Here is a 25,032-nt window from a genome sequence, read left to right on the forward strand (position 1 = left end):
ACAGAAGAATGAGAACCTGCGACCTGTGTGGCAGAGCCCAGGGCAGCCCCTGCCCCATACCATACCCTCCGCAGGCCGATGGTCTGCACCCATTCCATGGTGTTCACGTCGAAGACATCCACGCCATACTCGCTATACACAGTGACGTGTGAGGAGCTGCAACCTGGCACAGAGGAGGCACAGCCAGCTGAGTATCGAGGCTGTAGAGCTGGTGGCCTACACCCCAGGGCCCCAATTTAAAAGTGCCCAGGAGTAGGGACATGGCCCTGATTTTAAGTGATGACAAATGGGGTCAAATCATCCAATATTCTTCATATTCTCACTCCAGAATCATTTTTCACTTGAAAGTTCAAACAATTATACATGTTGGAAATGATCCGTTATCACTTCTGTATCTAAAAAATATTTTAAACATTGTAGTATAGATGCTGAAGATGAATTCTGAAAACAGTTATCTTTTCAACTTAGGTTTCTTATAATACATAACTATTACAAAAACTTACTAATTTAGACTCAACACATTTAAAATTCAGGTAAGGAGTGCATGTACAGTTTGCTAGACAAATTCCTTGAAAATGCTAAGAAGTCTGAGTAAATATTTAACGTTTCCACCCAAAACCCACTATTTGGCTCATAGACAACATCCTGACCTTCTACACACCGCACTCATGATAATGGACTTTTATCCATGGACAGTTTATCCATGATAAACTGGCCTCTCCGGATATGCCTGGGCCACCTGCCCGTGTCTGATCTGTGTACATGAGCAATGACAGCTGGAGCCTACCATGAGCTCGGTAACTTGTGCTGCCATACCCTCTGCACTCTGCTCTGGGCACAGTATGCACTAAGATGGCAGAAGATCGACTGAGATCAGACAGGAGACCAAGGGCTGCCAATCTGTTTGGCTTCTGCAATTTAGTGGTATTTCCCTCACTCCGAGCTGCAACAGAAACACCTGAAAGGACCATGGGAGAGAAGCAGGGGAAGTCCATTCCCCTATCACCCTGGCAGGGAGCTGGCTGGTGGTGGCTGAGGATGCTGAACATCACCACACCCACCCCTCCCCAGAGCATGTCCCTGCACTGGGGAGGAGGTGGAGCTGGGCCGGCATTGGCTGGAAATTCTGGAAGTGCCCATTCAACCCTGGTTCCTGGTCCTTCTAGTCTCCAGAATAAAAGTTACTCTTTATTATATCATACTTTATTAAAGAGGAATATACAAAAGAAGTCTCTACTATGTTTCTATTGCAGATTCCAAAGTGGCTGTATGGACAACTCTTTTCTTTTGTATAAGAAGAAGATGAGAAAACGGTTTGGGAAGCAGATAAAAAATTTCTGAAATTGGTCACCAAACCATCTCCAAAGTAATTTCAACTAAAGCCATAAGGCACACACATATTTTCTGAGTGCCATGTACAAAAGACCTTTGGGGAAATCAGCTGACCCTGAAGTAACTTTCGGAAGAAAATTCTTCACAGGAGACCTGGAGGCAGCAGCTCCTTTACTGCTGGCGAGGAGGTGCCTCATATTCAAAGAGCCAGGAAGAAGCCTGTGAGTTACTGATGAATTGATAAGTGAAGATATCTAGTTTAGAGAAAAATGTAAGCAAAAAAGTTAACACTAGAGTGGAAAGAACATGGCCCCTAGAGCTGCACAGACCTGAGCTGGAACCTGGCCTCTGACAAGTAGTTTAGGCATGTTCCACCAGCTCTGTGAGCCTTGGCTTCCACCTCTGAAAAGAGGGGGGCTGGTAACCTCACCTTAAGGAGTGACTGAAGGGGTGAGGGGGCAAAACCATCTATCTAAGCATGAGAAGGTGGGAGGGACCAGCATCCAAGTGTGGGAAGACAGGAGGGCCCACCCATCCAAGCATGGAAAGGCAAAAGGGATCACCTATCCAAGCACGGAGAGGTGGGAGAGATCAACCATCCAAATGTGGGAAGGTGGGAGGGACCACCCATGCAAGCGTGGGAAGGCGGGAAGGCTGGGCCCAGGGGAGGTGGCAGGAACATCACCATTACCCTTGGGGACTGGGTCCTTCTCGACACTGAATTTTCAAAACTACTCAAGTTCTACAGGAATCGATCGCCTTGAGCAGCAGCAATCCTGTGTGGTTGTGAAGTCATCCTGAGCTGGCTGCCGATGAAGACAATGGGGTGTGGCCATGAAGAGATGGGAGAAGAGTCTGGAGGCAATAATCACTCTTCCACTGTCTCTAGCCCAGCCGCACCCCTCCCTGGGCCACCATTCTGCTTACCCACTGCACGAAATACCCAGGGAAAGGGAGTGGGAAGGACACCCCAGCAAGCCTCTGCAGGCTAAAGGTGGTGCCCCTTGCTCACCTGGACTTACCCTTAGCACTCTGCCGGCCTGCAAGGCCAGCAGTGAAACAGGCAGAGATTTAGTTTTAGATAATTAAGGAAAAAACATGACGTCCCACCCCCCACATCAATCCCTTGCATTTCAGGATCCATGAGGACCCTGCTGGGTCTTCTGACTGTCCAGCATAGGGTCTTACAGAAACAACTGGAGGATGGGCCATGAGTTCTCAGGCCTTTGGTGATACCCCTGGTGGACCAGGGTTTCCGACTTCTGCTCTCACCGTAATGCACAAGAGCCAGTTAAAGCAAACTAACAAACCCTGCTGTTCTCCAAGACAGACCCTAGCACTTGGACAAAAATACTTATATGAGAGAGGCTTGGACATAGACATTGGAATCGAATGTTTTCTGGCTGCTAAAAACCTTTAGCTTGTTTTCAATGATGTGTAAATTTTTCAGTTATCACAAGGAATGCCTTTAAAAACTAAATAAAATGCCAGGTCCCTTCTTTTTCTTTATCAAGCCCAAAGGCCTGCAATCTTGGGGTTCTTTTGCTGAGGGCGCCTGCACAGCCCTTATGAAGAGAAGAAGCACCCCCTTCTCTGGGGAGATCTAGGGTGGCAGGAATGTGCTTGGAGGGAAGCTGTCCTGGGGCCGCCTGCCAAGCCCTGCAGAGGGTCTGAGCCCCATTTTCCACTGCAGAGAATTAGTGTCCACCCACCCCCAGTTTCTGAACCTCCTTAACTAAGGGACATAGAGGACGATCTGGAGCAGAGGAGGACACATGCTGGCTGTCCCTGTGTAAAGCAGCAACGGGGCTATGGCAACAGAAAAACATATACATACTACAGGCAACGGGAGCTGCGGGCCACATGAGCTCCTGCACGCGGGACCTCCGGCCTTGTGCGTCCACGTACAGTCCCACATGGCTGAAGCAAAGCAGGTATTCCTCATTTTTGAGCTCCACAGCACAAAGGGCATCAAAAGACTGCTGTGAGAGGAACGTAAGCGAGGGGTCATTGGGATTTACCAGGTTTAGGGACTGCCCGTCACCCTGGATGCTCAACAGAGAGAACCCAGAAGGGCAGCCAACACAGAGCTTGTCCTTGAACACGGTCATCCACTGCACGACTCCTGGAGCCACCATCTCGGTGAGCTTTCTGTGGAAAGGCTTAGTTCTGTGGATCTCGTAGCAAAGGATCAGTCGCTTCACGGCCACAAACAGATGGGTTGAAGAACTCTTCTTCAGTGTAGCAGTTGTTATAAGCTGGCAGCCTTTTGTTTCTGGAAGCTTGATGTCAAAGTTGCCTTCCGCTCCATCTAAGGATGACCACGGATAGAGATGCACGTGGTGATTGCGGCCACAGAGGAGGACGACGACCTTCTCTTTTGGAGCAAGCTCAATCTGGTACACTTTCTTACAGTCGGCAGCACGGACTATCACTGCAGCAGAGACACAATGTGTGAGGCTGGAGAGGGGGGACTGTGACAGCCAGCACTGGCACAGCTGAGGAAGCCTGACCCCACCCTGGGCCTAGGCAGAGGTGAACCCTGAAGCATTCTCACACTTCTGCCTTCTCAAGCTCCCTCTGTCACATGGAGGTCTTGGCACAGCTCTCTTTCTCAGAACCTCCAGGGCCCATGTTTCTAACATACAAACTTCTTAGCTTGTCTCTGTCTCTAGCTTCATTGCAAACACACACCCCCTCGCCTGCCCAGTGTGCTTGGTGGGAGATGCTTCCATGTGGGCTTCTTGACAGTTTGCCAGTATACTGACCAAGGTGCCGATGCCTACCCAGAGGCGGGAAGGAGGGGCTGAGGGCACCACTTGGCTGCACTGTCAATGATGAGTCCGGGCTGGCCCCATGTGCATAGCATCGGCACACCTGTCATCACTCCTTGCTCCAGGGTCTTTGTGCCCTGTGGCCCTTCCTGAACCAAGAACCCAGAGGGAACAGCCTTGGCAGCCCCTTAGATACACTTTCTGAGAGCACCGAATTAGCCCAGTGCTCCTGACAGTTGTACAGGGCTAGGGGCTCCCTCTGAGAACCTCCGAGCCAGAGACCTTGTGCCATCCATGCCTAAACATTCCTGGGCTGGCCCAGAGCTGAGAAGGCAGCTGACTTGTGCTTAACTCCACAGCATCAGATGTGCCTAGACACCCAGGTCTGTGGGGCAAGGGAATGTGTCTTACCACTACACAGCTCCTTATTCCCAGGGGGTTGGGGGAGACAGGGAGTTCACATGCACCCAAAGCCCTTACCCAGGGCCAGGTCCAGTCTCCTTATGTTTCTGTTCACATTTGGGGCTGCTGAAAGAGCTGGAGGGATACCTTTGCCTTTCCTTGCTGGGAAGAAGGAAGTGTTAAAATTCTAAGCAAAGGTATTAAAATTTCTCTCAAACGGAGCCTCAGTCCTTCTGGGAATTAAACAAGTATTCTTTCTTCTGGGAAGCTTTCCAGACTCCCAGCTGAATCTTCTGGAAGAACTCAATGAATTTAATTATGCATCTGATTGTGGGTTTTATTGTTATACTGAAGACCACATTGTGTTTTAATGTGTCCAAACACCTAGATGTTGAACATGTGCCATATTTGTTGCAAATTATTTTTCTCAGCTTTGTGCCCTTCTATCTGCAAAGTTCTCTACAACAGTGAACTAATTTATGCATCAAGTAAATTCAAAACTGACAGACTTCTCTATTTTAACTCTTAAAAGTTTATAAGATTTGTACTGACCAGGGGGACCTGAGTGCCCAGACCACAGCCCTGCTAACTCACCGTCTCGGTTAACCTCGATGACATACAGCCCTTCTTCCAAACCCACTGCGATCTTATCTCCATCTGCGGGGGGAAGGGGTACACAGCATCGAGAAAGTCAGCCATGTGAGCGGAGACCCTTCACTTAAAAGAATGCAGAAACTAGCTGTAAATTCAAACGAACAACACAAATACACAGTTTCGCTTTGTGTACGTTTCTAGATTTTGGCACTGTGGCACCACCGGAAACACTGCATCAGACACGTACCCACAATCGCCGCTGCCAGGACAGTTTTGATGAGGGGAAGCGTGCTGTCATAGGCCTCCTGCGGGATGTGCACAACCTGGTTTCTCAGTCTGTTTTTGTGGAGGATAGACTGGAGGCCTTCCAGAATCCCCACCCATTTCCTCTTTTCGTTCTCATTTTCTGTGAGGATGAGCAGTGAGCTGGTCTTAGAAGGTGTGCCTAAGAGAGAGGCTGTCACCTTCATAATGGAAGATAAAACAAGACAAAACGGAGAACAGCTGTCAGACCAAGACCTACCAGACCGACACCCACAGCCCCCGCCCAGGACCAAGTCACCCCAGAGTCTGGGAAGCACGACAGCCTTGTCCTAGAGCACGCTGTTCCCAGGTAGCCGCCGGGGCCGAAGTCCCATTCCCAGCCTGTCTCGAGCCGCCCAGTGGCTGTCATGAGTGGGACTCGTTGGCTGCCTCCAGTGCTCATCAACAGCAAACATTAAAGAGCCAGGGCTAGAGACCCAGCAGTGTGCAGTACCCTTGTTTTTAGGTTAGTTAATTCTGTTCTTGCTGTGACTGGCATGTCAGTTCATTTAGACAGCTTTCCTGAGTTATCTTATGTTATCAGAAAACAGACTTCACACTGTGGCCAGGGAAAGAAAGCAGGACTACACATCTGTCCAAATTGTGTTTCCTTGTGAGTGTCACTCAGCACTTCTCAGGAAACATGGAAAGTTTGGGGGCTACAAAATGGTCATTGTTTTAGGCACCTGTTAGTGGGAATTTCCTGTATTGTACATGCAAGGATCTGAATAAAGATATGGTTTAATAAAGAATGACTCATAAACTTAGTTTTATGGTCAGCCCAAAATGCTGCTGTGTTTATAAAATGGTCAGTGGACAGGAGCAGGGGCTATTCTTTCCCTGACCCGCCCCCTTCTAGTAGCTTCTTTGTGCCACAGTGTTGGTCAGTCAGTCAGTGTGGTGGATGCTATACAAAGCAGATGAAACGGGCCTGCTCATTTCTAATCCTGTTAAGAATGCAAATTGGTGAATCCCTTGCACATGTGGTCCACCATGAGGCTTCTGGAGTTCACGTGATTACTGTCACTGAGATTTGGACTAAGTAGAAAAAGATTTCAGAAGCAGGATGGGAAGACAAGGTCAGTACCCCATGGAGGAAGCTGGCGAGGAGGCCCCCCAACCAGAGGGGCACTGGCTGAGTAGACAGAAGGTCTGCAGTCTGGACATGGGGTGAGGGTGAGTGAAAGAGGGGATGGAAGCCTCTAGGGGCACATGAGTCTGGAGCAACGGAAGAAGGTGGAAAGGAGAGGGCAACCTTGGAGCTGTCCCAGGGGATCACTAGGGCACAGTAACCCACGTACAAGAATAATTTCATTTCAACCATATGGTTTGTCTTTTTGTGTGTGATAATGAAATGGTCTCTAAAAATAGGAAGAAAATCAGAAAAACCATACCCTGAATATACAAGGAATATCTCGGCGCGTAGCATGTATGACATCTGAAGCTAGGACTGAGCTCACCGAAAAATCTTCATCTCTGGTGAGAAATAAAACATTAAGAACATTTGGAAAGGAGCACTTGGATACCCACATGTGTGGATGCATACTCATGCATGTGCACACATACAGACTTCTAGACTCCACACATACCTGCCCTCTATCCTTTTATATTACTAATCTTACAAAAAAGGATTCTTTTATGAATCTCCTCCAAGTTACAAAAAAGGATTCTTTTATGAATCTACTTCCGAGAATAGAAGGTAGGCACCTCACTTCCATCTGGATAAAAAAAAAAAATACATTGACAAAAACACCAATCAACAAGGTAATCAAGGATCTCATAGGCATTTCAATGAGGGACATTTGGGGATGAAAGCTTGGTTCGGATAGTCCAGGTGGTGTCACACTGCTGCACAGCTACAGACCAACCCCACCCTATCAAGAATCACTGGGCAAGTCCCACAAGGGATGGGACTTGCTGCAGTGATATGGAAGTGCTACCTCCAATGCACTCTAAACGCCAGGTACCTGCTTACAGGTGTCTGGCACAGTCTGGGCACAGGGCAGACCCAGAAGAGCTCACGCCTGGTTTTCATTCCCCAAAGAGGCCATGAGGCCAGGGCACATGTGGCTTCATTGAGGATACACCAGGACCACCTAGAACTTTTCCAACACACTGGCACTAACTGTTCACCCCTCACCCAGGCCTTTGCTCCAGCTGTTATATACTGCTGCCCCCAGAAACCAAGGCTGGAGACAGAAGCTCCTGGGCAGGCCATGGCCAGAGCTGGCACCAAGCAGCTGGAATCTGACAGTGCAGGCATAGCTGTGGGCAACTCTCCACATTATAAGGAGTGCTACACCCCAGGCCCTTCAGCACTTCCTGTCATAGACCTACTCCAACCTCACTATAACTCCATAATATTACTATTATCTGGTTTTTACAAACTAGGAAACTGAGGGTCAGAGACATTAACTAGAAGAGAAACCGGCAGGGAAGGAAGGTATGTTCCATGAGTGCTCCGTGCTAGGATGGCACTATCTGGGGACAGGGGGAAGGGAAAGGACGATGGCAGGCAGCAAACACTATGGCACATGGGTCTCATGGCTCTGGAGCACCACCAATGCAAAGAGCACCACCTGTTGAAATACCTAAACCCCACAGGGCAATCCTGTTGCATGGTACCCCAGGCTGTGCATCTATCTCCAAGGTATTTTCTGCTTGTTCTTGGGGCATGTGGTTTAGTCGCATTACGTGCCTATTGGGCAGTTCTCAAGCAAAAACTTTCGAAGTAGCAAAGTTTATAGCACATATTTTAAATAATAGCTGAAAGCTTCACCTATTTTTGGAACTGCATGATAATTAAGGATGTGAGGTTAAAAATTTTCAAAGCCAAATTCTCATTTTGGCTTAAGGTAAATCAAATTAGATTCATGAACCCAGACAGAGTCCCAGGAAGCACAAACCTGAGGTCTAAGACTTGGTTAGCCACCACGCCAGGTTGGGTGCTCTTCCCCTCAGGCAGATCGTAGAGAAAGAGCTTACAGTCGCAGACCACTGCGTATACCCGCTGCCATCCTTTCTTCACCCCAGTGGGCTTTGGGACCTACAGACAGTTACCACATTTCAAGGCCCAGGGAGGACAGTCAAAGGGTGCTGGGCAATGGGGAGTGGAGACTACTGGGCCCATTAGACTCCTAGGGACAACACGACAGCCTTGGTTTGGGTGTCTCCAGCCACCGTATGGCTGTCTCAGTCACTGGGGACCACTCTCCTACACCTCTACTCTCCACTGGCAGGAAGGCATTGCTGGGGAAGTGTTTCATGCAACCAAAAGAAGGTGACACAAAGGGAAATTATGGGAAAGCAAGGCAAAACGTGTACATTTATGCCACACACAGAATGTCTCAGAATGCTGTAGGTGGACAGAGGCTCACAGACAGTCCAACAGCAGTGGTTTTCAAATATCTCTTGCCTTTGGAACTCTGTCTTCACATGCATCTGGCCCAGACACTGAGCAAGAGGCAGATAATGAGGCCCCCATGGGGATTCTGAGTGTGTTTTTGTGGGGGTCAGGTGGGCCTGGGGGTTTAGGCCATTCCCAGTGGTAGAGTCTGGTTGCCCAAGACTGAGCACTGATATTGCAGGTGAGGTGGCCCATCCTGCGAAGGACCAGAGTTACATCCCAGCAGCAAAGGAAACTGCTGTTGGGAAGCCAAGCTTGTTAAGAAGCCACAGGTCTCAAGACACTGAAAAACAGCCTGAATGGAGAACATTTGTGAGAGCACACTGCCACACTCTGCCTGGGGAAGCGGTGGGATGAGAGACCCCTTCATGCTGTCCTACCTTGACATAGCCCTTGTAGGCTGTCCCAATGCCTCGCTGCACATCCACCCCCAGAGGCCTCTTCGCCTGCTCAGGGGGGATTGGGCACACCTGGGGGGCACTGTCTTTGCAGGAGACATGGCAAGCAAAGGAGCACACTGGAAGAGAGGATACCACCGTGAAAACTCACTGCCTATAAGGAGTCACTGCCACATATGGTTCAGAGGAGGTGATTTAATAGCTACTGAGAACCACTGAGGCATTTACAGATACATGGCAAACTAAAAACAATTTCTAGACAATTGTCTAGATTCATGCCAAATGTGGGGAGTTTGGCTTTGAATAAATTTCACGTGTTTTTAGGAGCACTTGTGAGCACTCTTGAACATGCAAATGTTATCACAAGTCCTTATTTATTGTTATTTCAGAAAACCAGAGTCATGTTGTACATATATAGTTAAGTTTCAAAATCACTCAGCAAGAGACAACCCAAATGCTTCATTATACTTAGACAATGGGTGACAGTGGGACAGAGGGCTCTGGGCAGCCAAAGTGCTTGTCTAGTACTAATAGCAAAGTAAAGTGCTTCTGACAATGTGAAACAAAACAAAACCCTGAAACGCTTTCCTGGTCAGTGCTGGGGGTATGCAAAGAGCCAGAGGTGTCTGGGCTCCAGCCATGTTGTCACTTGTCATCTGAATGCCCCCCACAAACTGACCCCCATGTGTGGGTGAGTAGGTGAGTGAGGTCATGCCCATAAGCCCAGAGCCTGGGGCAAAGTCACTACCTCCACGGCTTTAAAAAGGTGAAGAGATAGACAAAACATTAATCATGGTTTTCTCTAGAAGGTATGATAACCGAGGATTCTAAAGTTCTTGTTAATCTCTGCTTTTCCTAATTCCCTAGAACAATCTGGATGTTACATTTCCCAATAAACACCCATCACCCTCAGCAGAGTACTCTCCTACTGCAGCAGGGATCTGTGATTTTCAACTCCCAAACCTTGAGGATTCATAAAAATAAATAGTCTCTGCCCCCAAGTAACACACAAGGCGGCTTCCCTTCTGCCTTGTTAGCTCTCTGAGGGCTGCCTTCCCCAGCCAGCTGGCTTGGGAGCCTGAATAGCCATAGCCACTCACCCTCACAGGCGTAGCCTTGTCGGATCAGCCCGACCATCAGGGAGGTGCAGTGGCTGCACTGAGTGGGACTGGAAAAGGACTTGATACTGAACTGGTGAGCTTTTGGCTGGAAGAAGAACATTAAGGTTAAGTAGGAACTTTGAGGAATGGATTAATGTTAAATACAACTTGGACATTAGCTTGAAAAGATAAAAAGGTGCAATTTCACTTCTGGGTATATGCTTCCTAGCAGTGCTAATCAAGGAGTAGCACTTAGCTAGCAGACAAGAAGCTTGAGGCCAGGGAATAAAGCAACATATGCCTCCTTCACTGCTACCAACAAAACAACCTGCTGGGTCGCAGTGTCAGGAGGTGGCTTGGCTAGTGCCTGCCCCTCAATGACTCGAGGACCAGCTGTGGCCAGTTTCTGGGGATTGGTGCCACATTTTGGGTTGGGCTACTGCCCAGAGCAGCCTTTTCGATGGATCACCAAGAGACATGCACAAAATGTCTGTGGCAGTCCTGCTCATAATAGCAAATAAGGACGCACATACATCATAATGCAATCAGACAATGGAATGAGGGCTGAGGCTGGATGGACAAGAAAGTTGTAGACCGCGCCCGATATCATACGCAAACGGAGTTAAAATGGCACACTTCCCAGGGAAACGTGGGTATAGGTGAAGTCACTTGGACACAGCAAAGGCGTTATCAACCCAGAACTGGGGGTGTGGGAAAGAGGCCAGCAGGCACTGGGTGGGGGTGGGAGGTTTATCCCCACTGCTACAGGAAACTGGGTCTCAGTGCACAGTTGTACTACAGAACACACTCAATGTAACTTATTTTGGGATATCAGATGTTGTATTTAAGAAACAAAACAAAAGAAAAATACTACATCTATCTGACCCTTGATTCTAAAAGGACCTGTATCTAAAAGCCAAATTGTTACTTGTCTCAAACAAAATCAAGTCTCTTATCTCAAATTATCTTGGATGTCTAGCTAGAAAACCAGCACAGATGGCTGAAGCCTTAAGAGAAGCCACATGAGCTTTTTTTTTTAAAAGAAGAATTTTAAATATACAAGGTTGAATGCTAACTAAGCTTAGAATTTAAGGCACTGTCACAACTGGAAACTGCAAGATTTGTGCTGATGTTTACTTTAAAAAATAAAGGGGACTTCACAGAGTAAGACAGGCCAGTACAAAGAGGATGGGGACGATGGTGCTCCAAGACATGATTATGCAAAAGACAAGATATGAAGCAACACCTTCTGTGTAGCTCCATGTACACTGGGGCAAAGATTCCCATACCCCCAAACCATATGGATCCAGGTGTGTAAACATAAAAATGAAAATCAATCTGGAGAAGGGGCTTGCTAGACATACAATAAAGGCTTCTCCTGGAGGAGGCTATAGGGGGAGGAAGAGAGAACTTGCACCCTCAAGTCTTCAATTAAAATGGATCATGCGTTACTGGTACAATTAAGAACACGAGGTTGCTAACAGCATCCTGGATCTTCTGCTCCTCTGGATAAATCCCTAACACATCACTGGGTCCCATTCACTGTGTACATACAGAAAAAAGAGTCTGTTTCAGTTACACAAAAGACTAAGAAGGTGCTGGGGTGCCAGATACGGCCCTACCTTTGGTCCAGCCAGAGCAAGAGCCTGTGCGGAGGGCAGCGGCGTGGTGGGTGGCCTCTGTGGGGGCCGAGCCAGGTCCTGGAAGATAAGCAGTGACAGGTGAGTGTCACTCTGAGACATCAGACCCTGTGTGGGATGCACTTCTCTCTACAGTTTACTGAAAACGGACAGTTCTACATCGTCAACACATTTGTCAAGGTATCCCCCTAATCTAGCTGGTGGACTCAATAATTCTGAAAATAAAATAAAAGTTGTGCTAAAAGTCGGGGAAGGATGATTTGCATAGTGAATATAAAAATACTTGCAAAGTCCCCTTGGGGAAATAGTGAGAAAGGGGGAAAATTCAACTTCCCTAAGTAGAGAATTCTTGATATTCTCACAAGCAATGGGGACAACCTAAGTAATAGGCTGAGCCCCCAATCTTGGGGTATGTTCACTTGAAACTTAACCCTGCAAAGCATAGGCTAAACCTACTTAAAATTGGGCCTAAGAGTCACCCCCAAAGAATCTCTTTTGTTGCTTAGATGTGGCCTCTCAGCCAACATGACAAGCAAACTCACTGCCCTCCCCCTCTCTATGTGGGACATGACTCTCAGGGGTGTGGACCTTCCTGCTAATATGGGACAGAGATCCTAGAATGAGCTGGGACTCAGCATCAAGGGATTGAGAAAATCTTCTCGACCAAAAGAGGGAAGAGAGAAATGAGACAAAATAAAGTGTCAGTGTTGAGAGATTCCAAACAGAGTCAAGAGGTTATCCTGGAGGTTATTCTCACACATTATATAGATATCACCTTTTTAGATAAGGTGTAATGGAGAGGCTGGAGGGAACTGCCTGAAAATGTAGAGCTGTATTCCAGTAGCCACGTTTCTTGAAGATGAATGTGTAATGATAAAGCTTTCGCAATGTGACTATGTGATTGTGAAAACCTTGTGTCTGATGTTCCTTTTACCTTATCCACAGACGAGTAAAACATATGGATTAAAAATAAATAAATAATAGGGGGAACAAATGTTAAAATAAATTTAGTAGATTGAAATGCTAGTGATCAACGAAAGGGAGGGGTAAAGGGTATGGTATACATGAACTTTTTTCTGTTTTCTTTTTATTTCTTTTTCTGAATTAATGCAAATCTTCTAAGAAATGATCAGGATGATGAACATCCAACTATGTGATAATATTGTGAATTACTGATTATATATCAAGCATGGAATGATCATATGGTAAGAATGTGTTTGTATATGTTATGTCTAATAAATAAAATAAAATTAAAAACCACAACAAATATAGAAATAAAAAAAAGAATGGAATGATCATATGGTAAGAATGTATGTGGTTAAGTCTAATAATTAAAAAAAAAAAAGTCAGGGAGACGCTCTAGATACTAATTGTAAAACCAAGGATGAGGGGAGCTGGCAGCCTTGTCCACTGTTGGCAGCAGGTCAGTTGGCCACAGGGACACAGAGGATGGTGGGAACTCAGGACTCCAAGGGCCAACAGGGCAATGCTGTCTTACTTCCTGTGGGTCTCTGCTTGCAGGCACAGAAACTGACGGAGACACTTCCGGCTTTGGAGCTTGTGTTTCTTGCTCACTGGCTGAGCTAGTCTGAAAAAAGAGAGAGAGGCCATGAAAGAGCTTACTGTGCGTGACCGTGATCTCTAACTGTGTGTTCTCTTAAATGGTGCTCCTTGCACAGGGTTCTTACTCCTGTATTCTGGCCACAGACCCCCACTTCATGCCCAGGGATCCTGTTGTTCCTGTGGACCACCACCCCTGGCATTCTGAAGGCCTGCAGGGGCAGCTCTGTGTGGGCAGATGGGAGACTGACTGCTCAGTTATTACCAGAGGTGTCACCTGCCCTCTCCGCTAACGTGCAAGCTCTGCACGCCCATTCTCATGCCTTCTCTTCACTGGCCATTGATAGGGATATGCATCAAAAAATGTCAACCCTTGATTGTATTTATAAGTAATTTCATTTATATCCAGCAGCTTTGAGATAAACTGGTCCAGTGCATTTTAACCTCATTTCAGGGAACTGAGAGGAAATTCATAACATCAGCAGAGGTCTGTGAGCCTGAGAGAAAGAAGGCTCTAGTTAAGTTATGGCCAATGACATAACAACTTTAAGTTTTATAATGGCAAGAAGCAAGATTTTGTTTTGTTATCTAACAACTCAAAATTTCCAAGTAAAATTGGCAATGATCTATTTGAAGCTAAAGCTACACTGTAAAAACACTTACAAACAACCATACTTTAATGAATGTTCCTGAAACTACTATTTCACATGGAAGGCTATTACTATTTACACAGATGAGCACCTGTGCACATGGATGCTTAGAGGCAACTGTCAGCGCCAGGCAATGGGGTGCTCTGGCTCCAGCAGGATGCAGGAGTGGCTGGGCAGGGCCTGAAAGAGCAGCTGGTAGCTGTATTGTGGGTCCCATATCAGCACCCCGATGCATCAAATCAGATAAACACCTTCCAGCAGCTGCAATTCATCAGGCTGCTGAGTAAGCAGTCAGATTCAGATGGGGAGGCAATGCCTAGACACAAAACATGGACACCACTGCACCCTGGAATGTCTGCATTTATAAACAAAGCCACACAGGAGAGGCCAGATCAATTAGTTCGTTACCAAAGCTAAAAATACAAGCAAGTTTCCCCCATAAATAAGGTACATTAAATGAGTTAAGAGTTCCATCTTTAGATAAATAAGGAACAAGAGCATATTAATATTAATTACTTAATATTACATATTAAGTAATTTAATTCCTGCCACGTAAAAATCCCCACTAGTTTCATTAGTTGGTTAATTAATCGAAAGGATGTAAATTAGGAAAGAGGAGCTGAACACATTTAGAGGGCTGTCTATCTAACTAGAAGTGGGAGCTGCAGGAGGTCCTGCTCTGTTGTTCACTTACTTCTTCCCAAAAGGCTAGCAGAGAAGAGGCAGATGAGGAGGAAACAGAATCCTTGATTGTAGCAGATAGGAGGAACAGAAATGATCATTTTCCACCCAATAAGAACATGCTTGAAAATATTTTCTTTGATCTTGGTGGAAAACCATTTCTGGTATTAATTAACATGTTCAATTCAGTACAGAGAAAATGAAACTGAAGCTCCTAAAAAAACGTCTCTTGGTGTCTGGAGGTACTTCCTAGCCTATGTTTTGATCTGACTGAGGATTTCTTCTTTAAGCATTAAGCCTGCTTCCTACTTAACTTTCAGAAGTGAGAGAGATGGAGCTAGGGCTGGGGCTGGCGGGAGTGCCGGCTACGAAAACGGCAACTGAAGTGTCACGCTCTGCTCTGCTGCTGCCCAATTTGAATACCTGTGGATATAAGGTGCTGGGGGGATACCCACCTGCCACCATGCTCCTTGGCAACCCTATCCTGTTAACAGCCAGGCTTTGGGCAGCTTAAGTTTCTGTAAGGGTTTTCTTATCCTCTGCCCCTCAGAGCAGTGTCTAGGACTGCCATGACCAGAAACAGCAACAAGGCCTGAAAGAAGCACTGTTATGCCTGTATATGTTAGTGGGAAAACAGACCTTCTTCTTAAAACTGGAGGACTTTAGGGAAAGCAGTTATCACTACTTCGATAAAAACATTTCCATGAGTCAACAGGTCAAGGTCAACACAGATGTTTCCAGAGCAGCCGTGAGCAACATAAATCTGCCCCAACTGTGCAGCTCTGGGTATAGTGGCTGATTTAGGCAAGGATTGCAGAGATCCTCTAGAGCCCCTGGGAGGAAGGCTGCTGGTGGACAGAGATCTGCATGGTCACCCCTAGACTGCTCAGAACTCACAAAGGGAAAGGGCTCCTTTCCCCTGGAGCTTTGGTGGACTCTCTACAAAGTGCCCCATCCTGGGCAAAATGATATCCCATACCTCCCAAGGCAATGCTGTGGGACGTGCACAGCACCTCATACATAGAGCTCCTGTCATCTAATCAAGAGGAAAATGCCAAACAAATCCAGAATGTGGGACATTCTACACAACAACCAGTCTGGACTTTACAAGAATATCAACAAAAATATCAATGCCATAAAAGATAAAAACCCCACAAAGACAGGGGCCATGTTCCGGATTAAGGAGATTAAAGAGGCAAGATTACAAGCACAGTGTGACCTCAGATTGCACCAAGGACAGAAAGGAAAATCTGAACATGCACCAAGTACCAGATAACTTGGCTGCACACTGCAAAATTCTTATGTATGATAATGGTATGCAGTTATGCAGAATATCCTTGAGTTTAGGAAATAAGTACTCATTCTTTGGGGCCCTGATGTCTATAGCTTACCTTCAAATAGCTCAGGGAATAAAAATCTGTGTTGGAGTGGGGATGGTGAGAGTAAGAGAGAGAGTGGGCAGATTTAGCAAAACATCAAGTGAAGGATAGAATCACTATAGTGTTCTTTCAACTTTACAGCATGTTTAAAATTTTCTAAATAGAAAGTTGGAAAACCAACAACAAATACTTAATCAGAAATCCCATCACTGAGATTTGCTTTTATTACACCAATGTTTTACTTTCTAAGTTGCTTTCAACTTGTTGCTTGTAAGGGTACACTGCTGTAATTTCAGAAAAAGAGGCCAGGATGTCTGGCCACTGGACATGCATGGAGAACTTGCATAGTGGAAAGGGAGAAAGTGAGATGCACTGAGCATGACTCTGCTGCCTGAGCAGCCAAGCATTGGGCCAGGCCTGGAGGACTGGCCCTTGAGTGCCTACGTGGTGAGCTGACTCTGAGGGGATGTACCCCACTTCACCCCAATCCATATTTCACTAGGGCTGCCTGTTATGGGCTTGTTCTTAACATCACAAAAACAGACAACACAGACACAGAAGTCATCCTGTAGGAGAACAACTGAAATGGTAATGTGACTCTGAGTTACTCTTGATTAGTCAGAGAAGTGTGAAAATGTCCCTTAAAATTATAGAAACACTCACTACATGGTCAAAGACCAGCAACAGTTCTCCCTTGAAGATGCTGAGCATTTTCTTAATCAACTTCTACTTACTCTGAAGAAGCTTCCCTGTTAACATTTCAAATATGAAAAATGCCTCTAACCTTAACACAGTGACCATCCCAGATAAATTATGTGGTCAGCATAACCAACATAAATGGTCAGATGTTAATTTACTGGTAGGCTTTTGGCTCCACTAACAATCAACTCATGTTACACTATTTCTGACTTATCCAAAAATGCATTTGCTGCCTTTAAAAAAAAATAATCACTTACTCTAAATGTCAGATCATGTGCAAGTGGTGCAGTGTTGAAATACTCAAAAATAGAATCCTGAAAATCTGGAAGTTTGAGCCCTGTGAAACAGAAACAAAGAATAGTCAAGGTAAAAATTTAAAAAACTAGATCTTATACTTAGATAGGAAAACTCAACATCACAGAGATGTCAATTCTCCCTAAATTAATTGATAACAGTTAACGTGAGCCCAGGAAAAATACCATTTGTTTTTTTTCCCAAAGCTAGACTCCAGAAAAGTTTATTAAAATGTTCACTTAGAAGAATAATGCAGTGAGAATATCTAGAAAACCCCTCAAAGAGGTGGTGAGTGGCTGGGGGTGGGAGTGGGGGTTAGACCTACCCTATAAGTTATACATATTTACTAAGTTCTCTGTAATTAAAATCAAGTAGTCTTTTTGCACATGCACACGGGAAGAGAACAGAAAATCCAGAAACAGATCCAAGTGTTCAGTGATTTTTGTACATATGTAAGCATTACATCTGAAATCAGTAGGGAAAATAAATTTTTTAATAACCGGCACAGACAATTTGGCTAGCCATATGGAAAAAGATAAGACTGGATTCACTCTTCAGACTGTGTATCACAGGTAAATTACAAATGGGTCAGTGGTCTATATTAATATATATATATATATAAATATACATAAAATCTGTAAGTATTAGAAGAAAACATGGGTAAATTCCTTTAATATTTTGGCAGTGAGGAAAATTTTCCGTGACTCAAAAAAGGGAAAAGAGTGATTGATTTGACAAACCAAATAAAACTGCTGCTTGGAGAAAAACACCATGAAACAAAGTTCAAAGACAACCAGGAAAAATATTTACAGCTTTCACTACAGATAAAGGACTCTGCTACTCAAAATATAAAGAGCTTTTAAAAATAACCCTAATTTTACAAAATAGGCAAAAGATATGAATTCCCAGAAGAAGGAATACAAATGGCTCTTAAACATATGAAAAGATGCTCAATTTGCTCACAAGAAAAATGTAAATTAAATCAACCCCTGAGATGCTATTTCTTGCCTTTTCAGAGGGTAAAAATTCAAAAGTCTGAGAATCTACTTTGTGGGTGAGGCTGTGGGTAAATAACACTTTCGTGTACTCCTGGTGGGGATGCAAATGGTACAACCCGTAGGAGGGGAATCTGGAAATACCTAGCATAAAATGTATACATGTATTCTTTGACTTGGTAATCCTGCTTCTAGAAATCTATTTCAGAAACTGACAAAAAAACAAAATGCTTGAATCAGTCTGCACAACAGTGCAGCAGCTATGACAGCAAAAGCCAGCAGGCAGCTCCCATGCCCAGCACAAAGGCTGCTGCCTTGTGGGGGCTTGGGATGCCCTCATGGGCCCCCCTCATGACATGATAAAGAGGAGATACAAACATGGACGTATATTTTACATTTGCTTTATGGATATATATATATATATATATTTATTCAAGACTAGGCAAAGGAAGGATAAACCCAAAACTATGGTTACTTGAGGGTATCTTTGAATGTGCTGTTTCATAATTTCGACACTGGAATCATGCGTTTTATGCAACTAAAAAATACTATATCAAAAAGAAAAAAATAAAACCAAAAAGGCTTATATTTAAATAATTGAGAGCTTATGATTTAAATTTACCAGTATCTGCTCTAAATTTTTCTTCCAGCTTTTTCTTCAAAATTTCCATTTCTTCTAATAATTCTCTATTTTTGGCTTCAGAATCCTTTAGTTTACTAAAAAAAAAAAGAAGCAGCTTTAATTGTATGGAGCGCACGTCCTGCTATGAGCAGGCTCAGAGGGCATCAGGTCTTCTCTCCAGAGCCTGGAGGGGCACCAGGAATGCAGCAGGTGCTCAGCAAATGTAGGGAATGGAGGCAGGCCACCCCCTTGGAAATCAGGCCTAGTAGCCAGCTTCCTATTTAGAACATCATGGGGAGCAGAAACATTTAAAAATCATAAACATTCAAACACTGCTTTTCAGAAACCCATGCTCTGCGCAGCACCTCATGCATCCCCAGTGGTACTCTGCCCATTCGAGCCCTGCTCCTCATGAGGTGCAGGAGGCCCAGGTCAACACACCAAGGCCTCAGAGGATGCATTCCACTTATGGGTTGGACTTTTTTCTGGGCGTGGACCAGATGACCCAGCGATCAGAACTGTGATCTGATCAGCAAGATGATGGCATCAATAAGGCTAGGACCCCCGCCCAGGCGTTGGAAGCCTTACAATCGCTGTCCAGGCAGGGACAGAAGGATCTAGCTGTTGCAGCTGACTCCTGGCTAGGAAGCAGGTAGGATGGTGGGCTCTGGAATCAAATCCCACTTCTGCCACTCACTTGGGGCGGGGGGAGCAAAAGCCAAGACTCTTCAACTCTGCACCTTGGTCTCTCTCTAGAACGGGGTCAGTAAGAGATTTGCCTCCTTAGGGATGTTGTGTTTACATGATAATAGATGTCAAATTCTTAAAATAGTTCCCAGTACAAGGAAGTATCTTTAAATGGTAGCTATTGTATGTATTCATTTTTTTAGGATTTGGACCTTAGTAACACTTTGGGTGCACCCCATTTCATGGAGAAGTACCAGAAAACTGCAGGGAGGTCTGGTCAGCATAAGCCTGCGTCTTGTTGCTGCTTCCTGTGCACAGACTGCAATATCTGTGAATGTCAGACTCAATAAATATCTGTGGAATTAACTGTTGTATAAAAACAGTGTTCTTATGATCACTTGAAGTTGTAAAAATGGTTTTGAATAGGCATACCATCTTCAGTCTGTATTCTTAAATATTAGTATTGATCTAAAAAGAAAAATTCAAAGTTGATAGAACTACATGGTACCAAGGTAAATGGCGCTGAAGAAGGGCTGTAAAAAGCATGGCCTGAGCTCTTGTCAGCCAGCACCACCCTCACAACTGCAAACTTCAAAACTATGGGCGAGGCCACCTCATTCTTCCTTTAAGACACTGAGCACAACCTTACAGTAGGTGGAGAGTATGTGCACATCATCCAATGATTTACTAAGCATCTACTAAGTGCCAGAAATGCTACGCTCCTCAGGGCTCCTACCAGCCCACTTGCCTTACCTGCCATCCCCTGCCCTCGTGAAGCACCAACTTCCAAGCTGTACAAAGTAAGGTCTGTGAAATAAAGGCCTTGCCAGGTCACCCAGATCCCAGCTCCCACCATGAGGCTGTGCACTACAAACTACCTGTCATGGTCAGGTTCATGTGTCTACTTGGCCAAGTGGTGGTACCTGTTTCTCTGGTTGGGCAAGTGCTGGCTTGTCTGTTGCGATGAGGACATTTCATAGACTTAAATCATGATCATGTCAGCTGCATCCACAGCTGATTCCATTTGTAATCAACCAAAGGGGCGTGTCCTCTGCAATGAGTGATGCTTAATCTAATCACTGAAAGCCTTATAAGGAGGATTCAGAAGAGACAGGCTCTTCCTGTTTTGGCTGGTGAGCCTCTCCTGTGGAGTTTGTCCAGACCCTCCATCGGAATCATTGGCTTCACAGCCTACTCTGCGGATTTTGGGCTCTGTGTTCCCGTGGTCTTGTGAGACACTTTTATAAATTTTATATTTGTGAGTGTTCCTTGTTGATTCTGTTTCTCTAGAGAACCCTAACTAATACACTACCTTTCAAAGGAGAGATTTGTGTCCTTGACTTTTCTCAGCTCTTCCTGGACAAGCTGCTTGGCCCGGATCTCGGCTTCCAGGGCAGACTGCAATTCCAGCCGTGCAGACATGTCTAGCTTCTGACTGCGGCGTACTTTCCAAAGTGGATCCTGTAGACATTGGTTACATTGTTAAAAATACATTTTAAGAGAGGTGGTCAAGATGGTGGCCTAGGGAGGAAAGGGAATTAGTTCGTCCTTCAGAGCAGCTAATAAATAGCCAGGAATAGTATAGAACAACTGTTGGGGCCACATCAGTGATGGGACACACAGCGTATACCAGTCTGGACCAGATGGACCGGCTGGGAGCTCACCCAGAACCATGATTTCCCAAGCCAGGGAGGCTGGTGCCCCTCCCCAATAGGCTGCTTCCCAGAGGGGAAAGGAAGGAGAGTTTACCAGCAGCAGGGGCTGGGTGCAACCAAACTTCAGTTGTAGAATTAATTAGCAAATTCTGACTACTAAAAATACGCCTCCAGCTCAGCTGAACCTCCAGTAAAAGTGGAAGTTACTGGTTTTTGCCCCAGTGCAAAGGGGGCAGGGCTGACAGAAAAAGAAAAAAAGAAAAAAAACAAACAAAGGATTTCTGAATCTGAAAAGGACTGGGCCCTGAAAGAAAGGAGGGAGCACACAGGACCTAGAGATACACAGAGCAACGTATCAACTTAAGCTCTTGATTGGCAAACCCAAGGAACAGCGGGTCCTGCTCTGAAAAGGATTTTTCTCTTTCATTCTGGTGGCTGTGTTTCTATGGCTTGACTGCCCTTTGGATACAGCTGCAAGGCTTCTCGGGCTCCACTGCCCAGGCATGGGCAGAATTAAGCTTGTGTGAGTGTTTGTCTGGAGTCTGTGCCTTCCCTAGAAGAGGGGTGGGGCCCAGCTCAGGTAGAATCCCTCCCTCAACAAGTTCAGACTTCAGGGTCTGGAAAAGTGAAGCGATTAAAACCAGACTATAACCTCTTCTCTGTTTCCACCATGCCCCTAGCAGGGAGAGTCTGCTGAAGTTAAAGGTACCACATCACCTTATGCTGGTGGGACCTGCAGGCGGACAAGTGCCACATACTGAGCAGGATAGGAAAAACAGTTCAGAGGCTTCCTAGGAAAGCCTTTCAATCTGCTGGGTCTCACCCTCAGGGAAAACTGATGCAGGTGACTTTTTCCCTCTTTACAGGAGGCCAGTTTGGTCTGGGAAAATCTGGCTGGGGTCTATAATACCTAAGTAGACCCTCCTAAGGAGGGGAAAAAAGGGCAGGGCAAGAAACAAGAAAACAAGAACTGAAAAATTTTAATCTGTTAAACAAAACCTAAGCTAAAGGTCCAGAATAAGCTGAACTGAATGTCAAATAACAGACAAAGTGATTCCAGCAAGAAAATCCTATCTAAAAAAAAAACTGAAAACAAATCTCCAGAATAAACTAATTATGGTAATTAAATGCCTAGATGCTGGATCTCAATAACCACCAAAGAATGAGAACATTCACAAAAATAAGGAGATTAAATAACATACATTTAAACAACCAGCAGGTCAAAGAAGAAATTGTTAGAGAAACAGCAGCTATCTGGAAATGAATGAAAATGAGAATACAACTTATAAGAACTTACGAGATGCGACAAAGGCTGTGCTGAGAGGGAAATTTATGCCTATATTAAAAAATAAGAAAGGGCAAAAATCGAGGACTTAATAGCAAACATGGAGGAACCTGAGAAAGAACAGCAAACTGACCCCAATCAAATAGGAGAAGAGAAATAACAAAGGTTGAAGCAGAGATAAATGAATGGGAGAACAAAAGAACAATAGAAAGAATAAATAAAACCAAAAGTTAGTTCTTTGAGAAAATCAACACAGGTGATTGGCCACTAGCAAGACTAACAAAGAATAAAACAGAAAGAATGCAAATAAACAAAATCAGAAATGAGAAGGGGCGTGTTACCACAGACCCCGAAGAAATGAAAGAAATCATAAGAGGATACTATGAACAACAATATGCCAACAAACTAGACAACTTAGATGAAATGGACAAATTCCTGGAGACACACAAATAAGCTACACTGACTCAGGAAGAAATAGAAGATCTCAACAAACCAATCACAAGTAAAGAGATTTAATCAGTCATCAAAAATCTTTCTACAAAGAAAAACCCAGGCCACATGGCTTCACAGGGGAATTTTATAAAACATTCCAGAAAGAACTAACACCAATCCTGCTCAAACTTTGCAAAAAAATTGAGGAAAAAGGAATTCTACCTAACTCATTTTATTAAGCTAATATCATTTTAATACCAAAACTGGGTAAAGATGCTATAAGAAAGGAAAACTACAAGCCAATTTCCCTAATGAACACAGATGCAAAAATTTTAAAAAAATATTAGCAAATCGAATCCAACAACAAATTAAAAGAATTATACACCATGACCAAGTGGGATTTATACAAGGAATGCAAGCATGGTTCAAAACAAGAAAATCAATTAATGTAATATAGCACATTAACAAATCAAAAGAGAAAAATCACATGATCATCTCGATAGATGCTGAAAAAGCATTCAACAAAATTCAGCATTCTTTTCTGATAAAAGTACACCAAAAGATAGGAATCAAAGGTAATTACCTCAATATGATAAAGGGAATATATGAAAAATGATTGCCAGCATCATGCTCAATGGAGAAAGAATGAAAGCCTTCCCCCCTAACATCAGGTACAAGACAAGGATGCCCACTATCATCACTATTATTCAACATTGTGCTAAAAGTTGTAGCTAGAGCAATCAGGCAGGACAAAGAAATAAAAGGCATCCAAACTGGAAAGGAAGAAGAAAAATTCATTATTTGCAGATGATATGATATTATACTTGGAATATCCTGAGAAATCTACAGCAAAGTGATGAGCTAATAAACAAATTCAGCAAGGTGGTGGGATATAAAATTAATGTGCAAAAATCAGTAACATTTCTATACACAAGCAATGACCTAGCTGAGGAGTCAGTTAAGGAAAAAAATTCATAATTCATTCAAAATAGCAACTAAAAGAATCAAATACTTAGGAATGAACTTAACTAGGGATGTAAAGGACCTGTACACAGAAAACTACATAACATTGCTAAAAGAAATCAAAAGAGATCTAAATAGGTAGAAAGACATTCCCTGCTCATGGATAGGAAGGCTAAATATAGTTAAGATGGCAATTCTCCCCAAATACAGATTCAACACAGTACCAATCAAAATTCCAACAACCTACTTTGAAGATCAGGAAAAGTTACTTACCAAATTCATCTGGAAGGGAAAGAGACCCTGAATAGCTAAAAGCATCCCCAAAAAGAATGAAGTGGGAGGATTAACACTCCCTGACTTTAAAACCTATTATACGTTCAAAGAAATGATCATGATGATGAATATACAACTATGTGATGACTACAAGTTACTGATTATATATCAAGAATGGAATGATCATATGGTAAGAATGTTGGTGTCTGTATGTTGTTATGCTGAATAAATAAATAAATTAACAAGCAAACAAAAACAAACATACCAAAAAACAAACCTATTATAAAGCCAGAGTGGTCAAAAGACTACGTACAAAGACAGAAGCATTGACCAATGGAATCAAATTGAGAGTGCAGAAATAGACTCCCAAATGTATGGTCAACTGATTTTTGACAAGGCCCCCAAATCCTATGAACTGGGACAAAATAGTCTTTTCAATAATTGGGCATGGAAGACCTGGATATCAATAGCCAAAAGAATGAAAGAGGACCCGTCTCTTACACCCTACACAAAAGTTGACTCAAAGTGGATCAAACACCTAAATATAAGAACTAGCACCATAAAGCTTCTAGAAGAAAACATAGGGAAACATCTTCAACACCTAGTAATAAGAGGTAGCTTCCTAAACTTGACACCCAAAACACAAGCAAAAAAGAAAAAATAGATAAATGGGAACTCTTCAAAATCAAATGCTTCTGCACCTCAAAAGACTTTGTCAAAAAGGTAAAGAGGCAGCTAATTCAATGGGAGAAAATATTTTGAAATCACCTATCAGACAAAGGTTTGATTTCCTGTAAATACAAAGAAATCATAAAACTCAACAACAAAAGAACAAAAAACCCAATTATAAAATGGGCTAAAGACATGAATAGTCATTTTTCTGAAGAGCAAATACAGACGACTCAAAA

The 25,032-nt window shown here is 44.2% G+C and overlaps 1 protein-coding gene across 3 annotated transcripts in view; it reads right to left on the reverse strand.

Annotated features, from left to right (window-relative positions):
• The window catches only part of CDC42BPB (CDC42 binding protein kinase beta), a 211,080-nt gene that overhangs the window by 10,932 nt on the left and 175,116 nt on the right, over positions 1-25,032 (reverse strand). The window contains exons 19-32 of one of the 3 annotated variants that reach the window (XR_013160527.1): positions 20,829-20,977; positions 18,830-18,924; positions 17,176-17,255; positions 13,448-13,537; positions 11,932-12,009; positions 10,310-10,415; positions 9,192-9,328; positions 8,312-8,451; positions 6,800-6,881; positions 5,350-5,566; positions 5,103-5,165; positions 3,170-3,766; positions 2,024-2,138; positions 1,454-1,586 (exon numbers count right to left, since the gene is read on the reverse strand). Coding sequence is in view for 2 of the 3 variants with exons in the window: in XM_077123642.1 (XP_076979757.1) it covers positions 66-163; positions 3,170-3,766; positions 5,103-5,165; positions 5,350-5,566; positions 6,800-6,881; positions 8,312-8,451; positions 9,192-9,328; positions 10,310-10,415; positions 11,932-12,009; positions 13,448-13,537; positions 17,176-17,255; positions 18,830-18,924; positions 20,829-20,977 (1,932 nt within the window). In the remaining variant the exon portion in view is untranslated. Of the gene's footprint in view, positions 1-65; positions 164-1,451; positions 2,139-3,169; positions 3,767-5,102; positions 5,166-5,349; positions 5,567-6,799; positions 6,882-8,311; positions 8,452-9,191; positions 9,329-10,309; positions 10,416-11,931; positions 12,010-13,447; positions 13,538-17,175; positions 17,256-18,829; positions 18,925-20,828; positions 20,978-25,032 lie in introns of those variants that run through there. The other 2 variants (XM_077123642.1, XM_077123643.1) reach the window with 2 other exon arrangements.

This window comes from Tamandua tetradactyla, chromosome 12, assembly GCF_023851605.1.
Source record: "Tamandua tetradactyla isolate mTamTet1 chromosome 12, mTamTet1.pri, whole genome shotgun sequence".
NCBI lineage: Eukaryota > Metazoa > Chordata > Mammalia > Pilosa > Myrmecophagidae > Tamandua > Tamandua tetradactyla.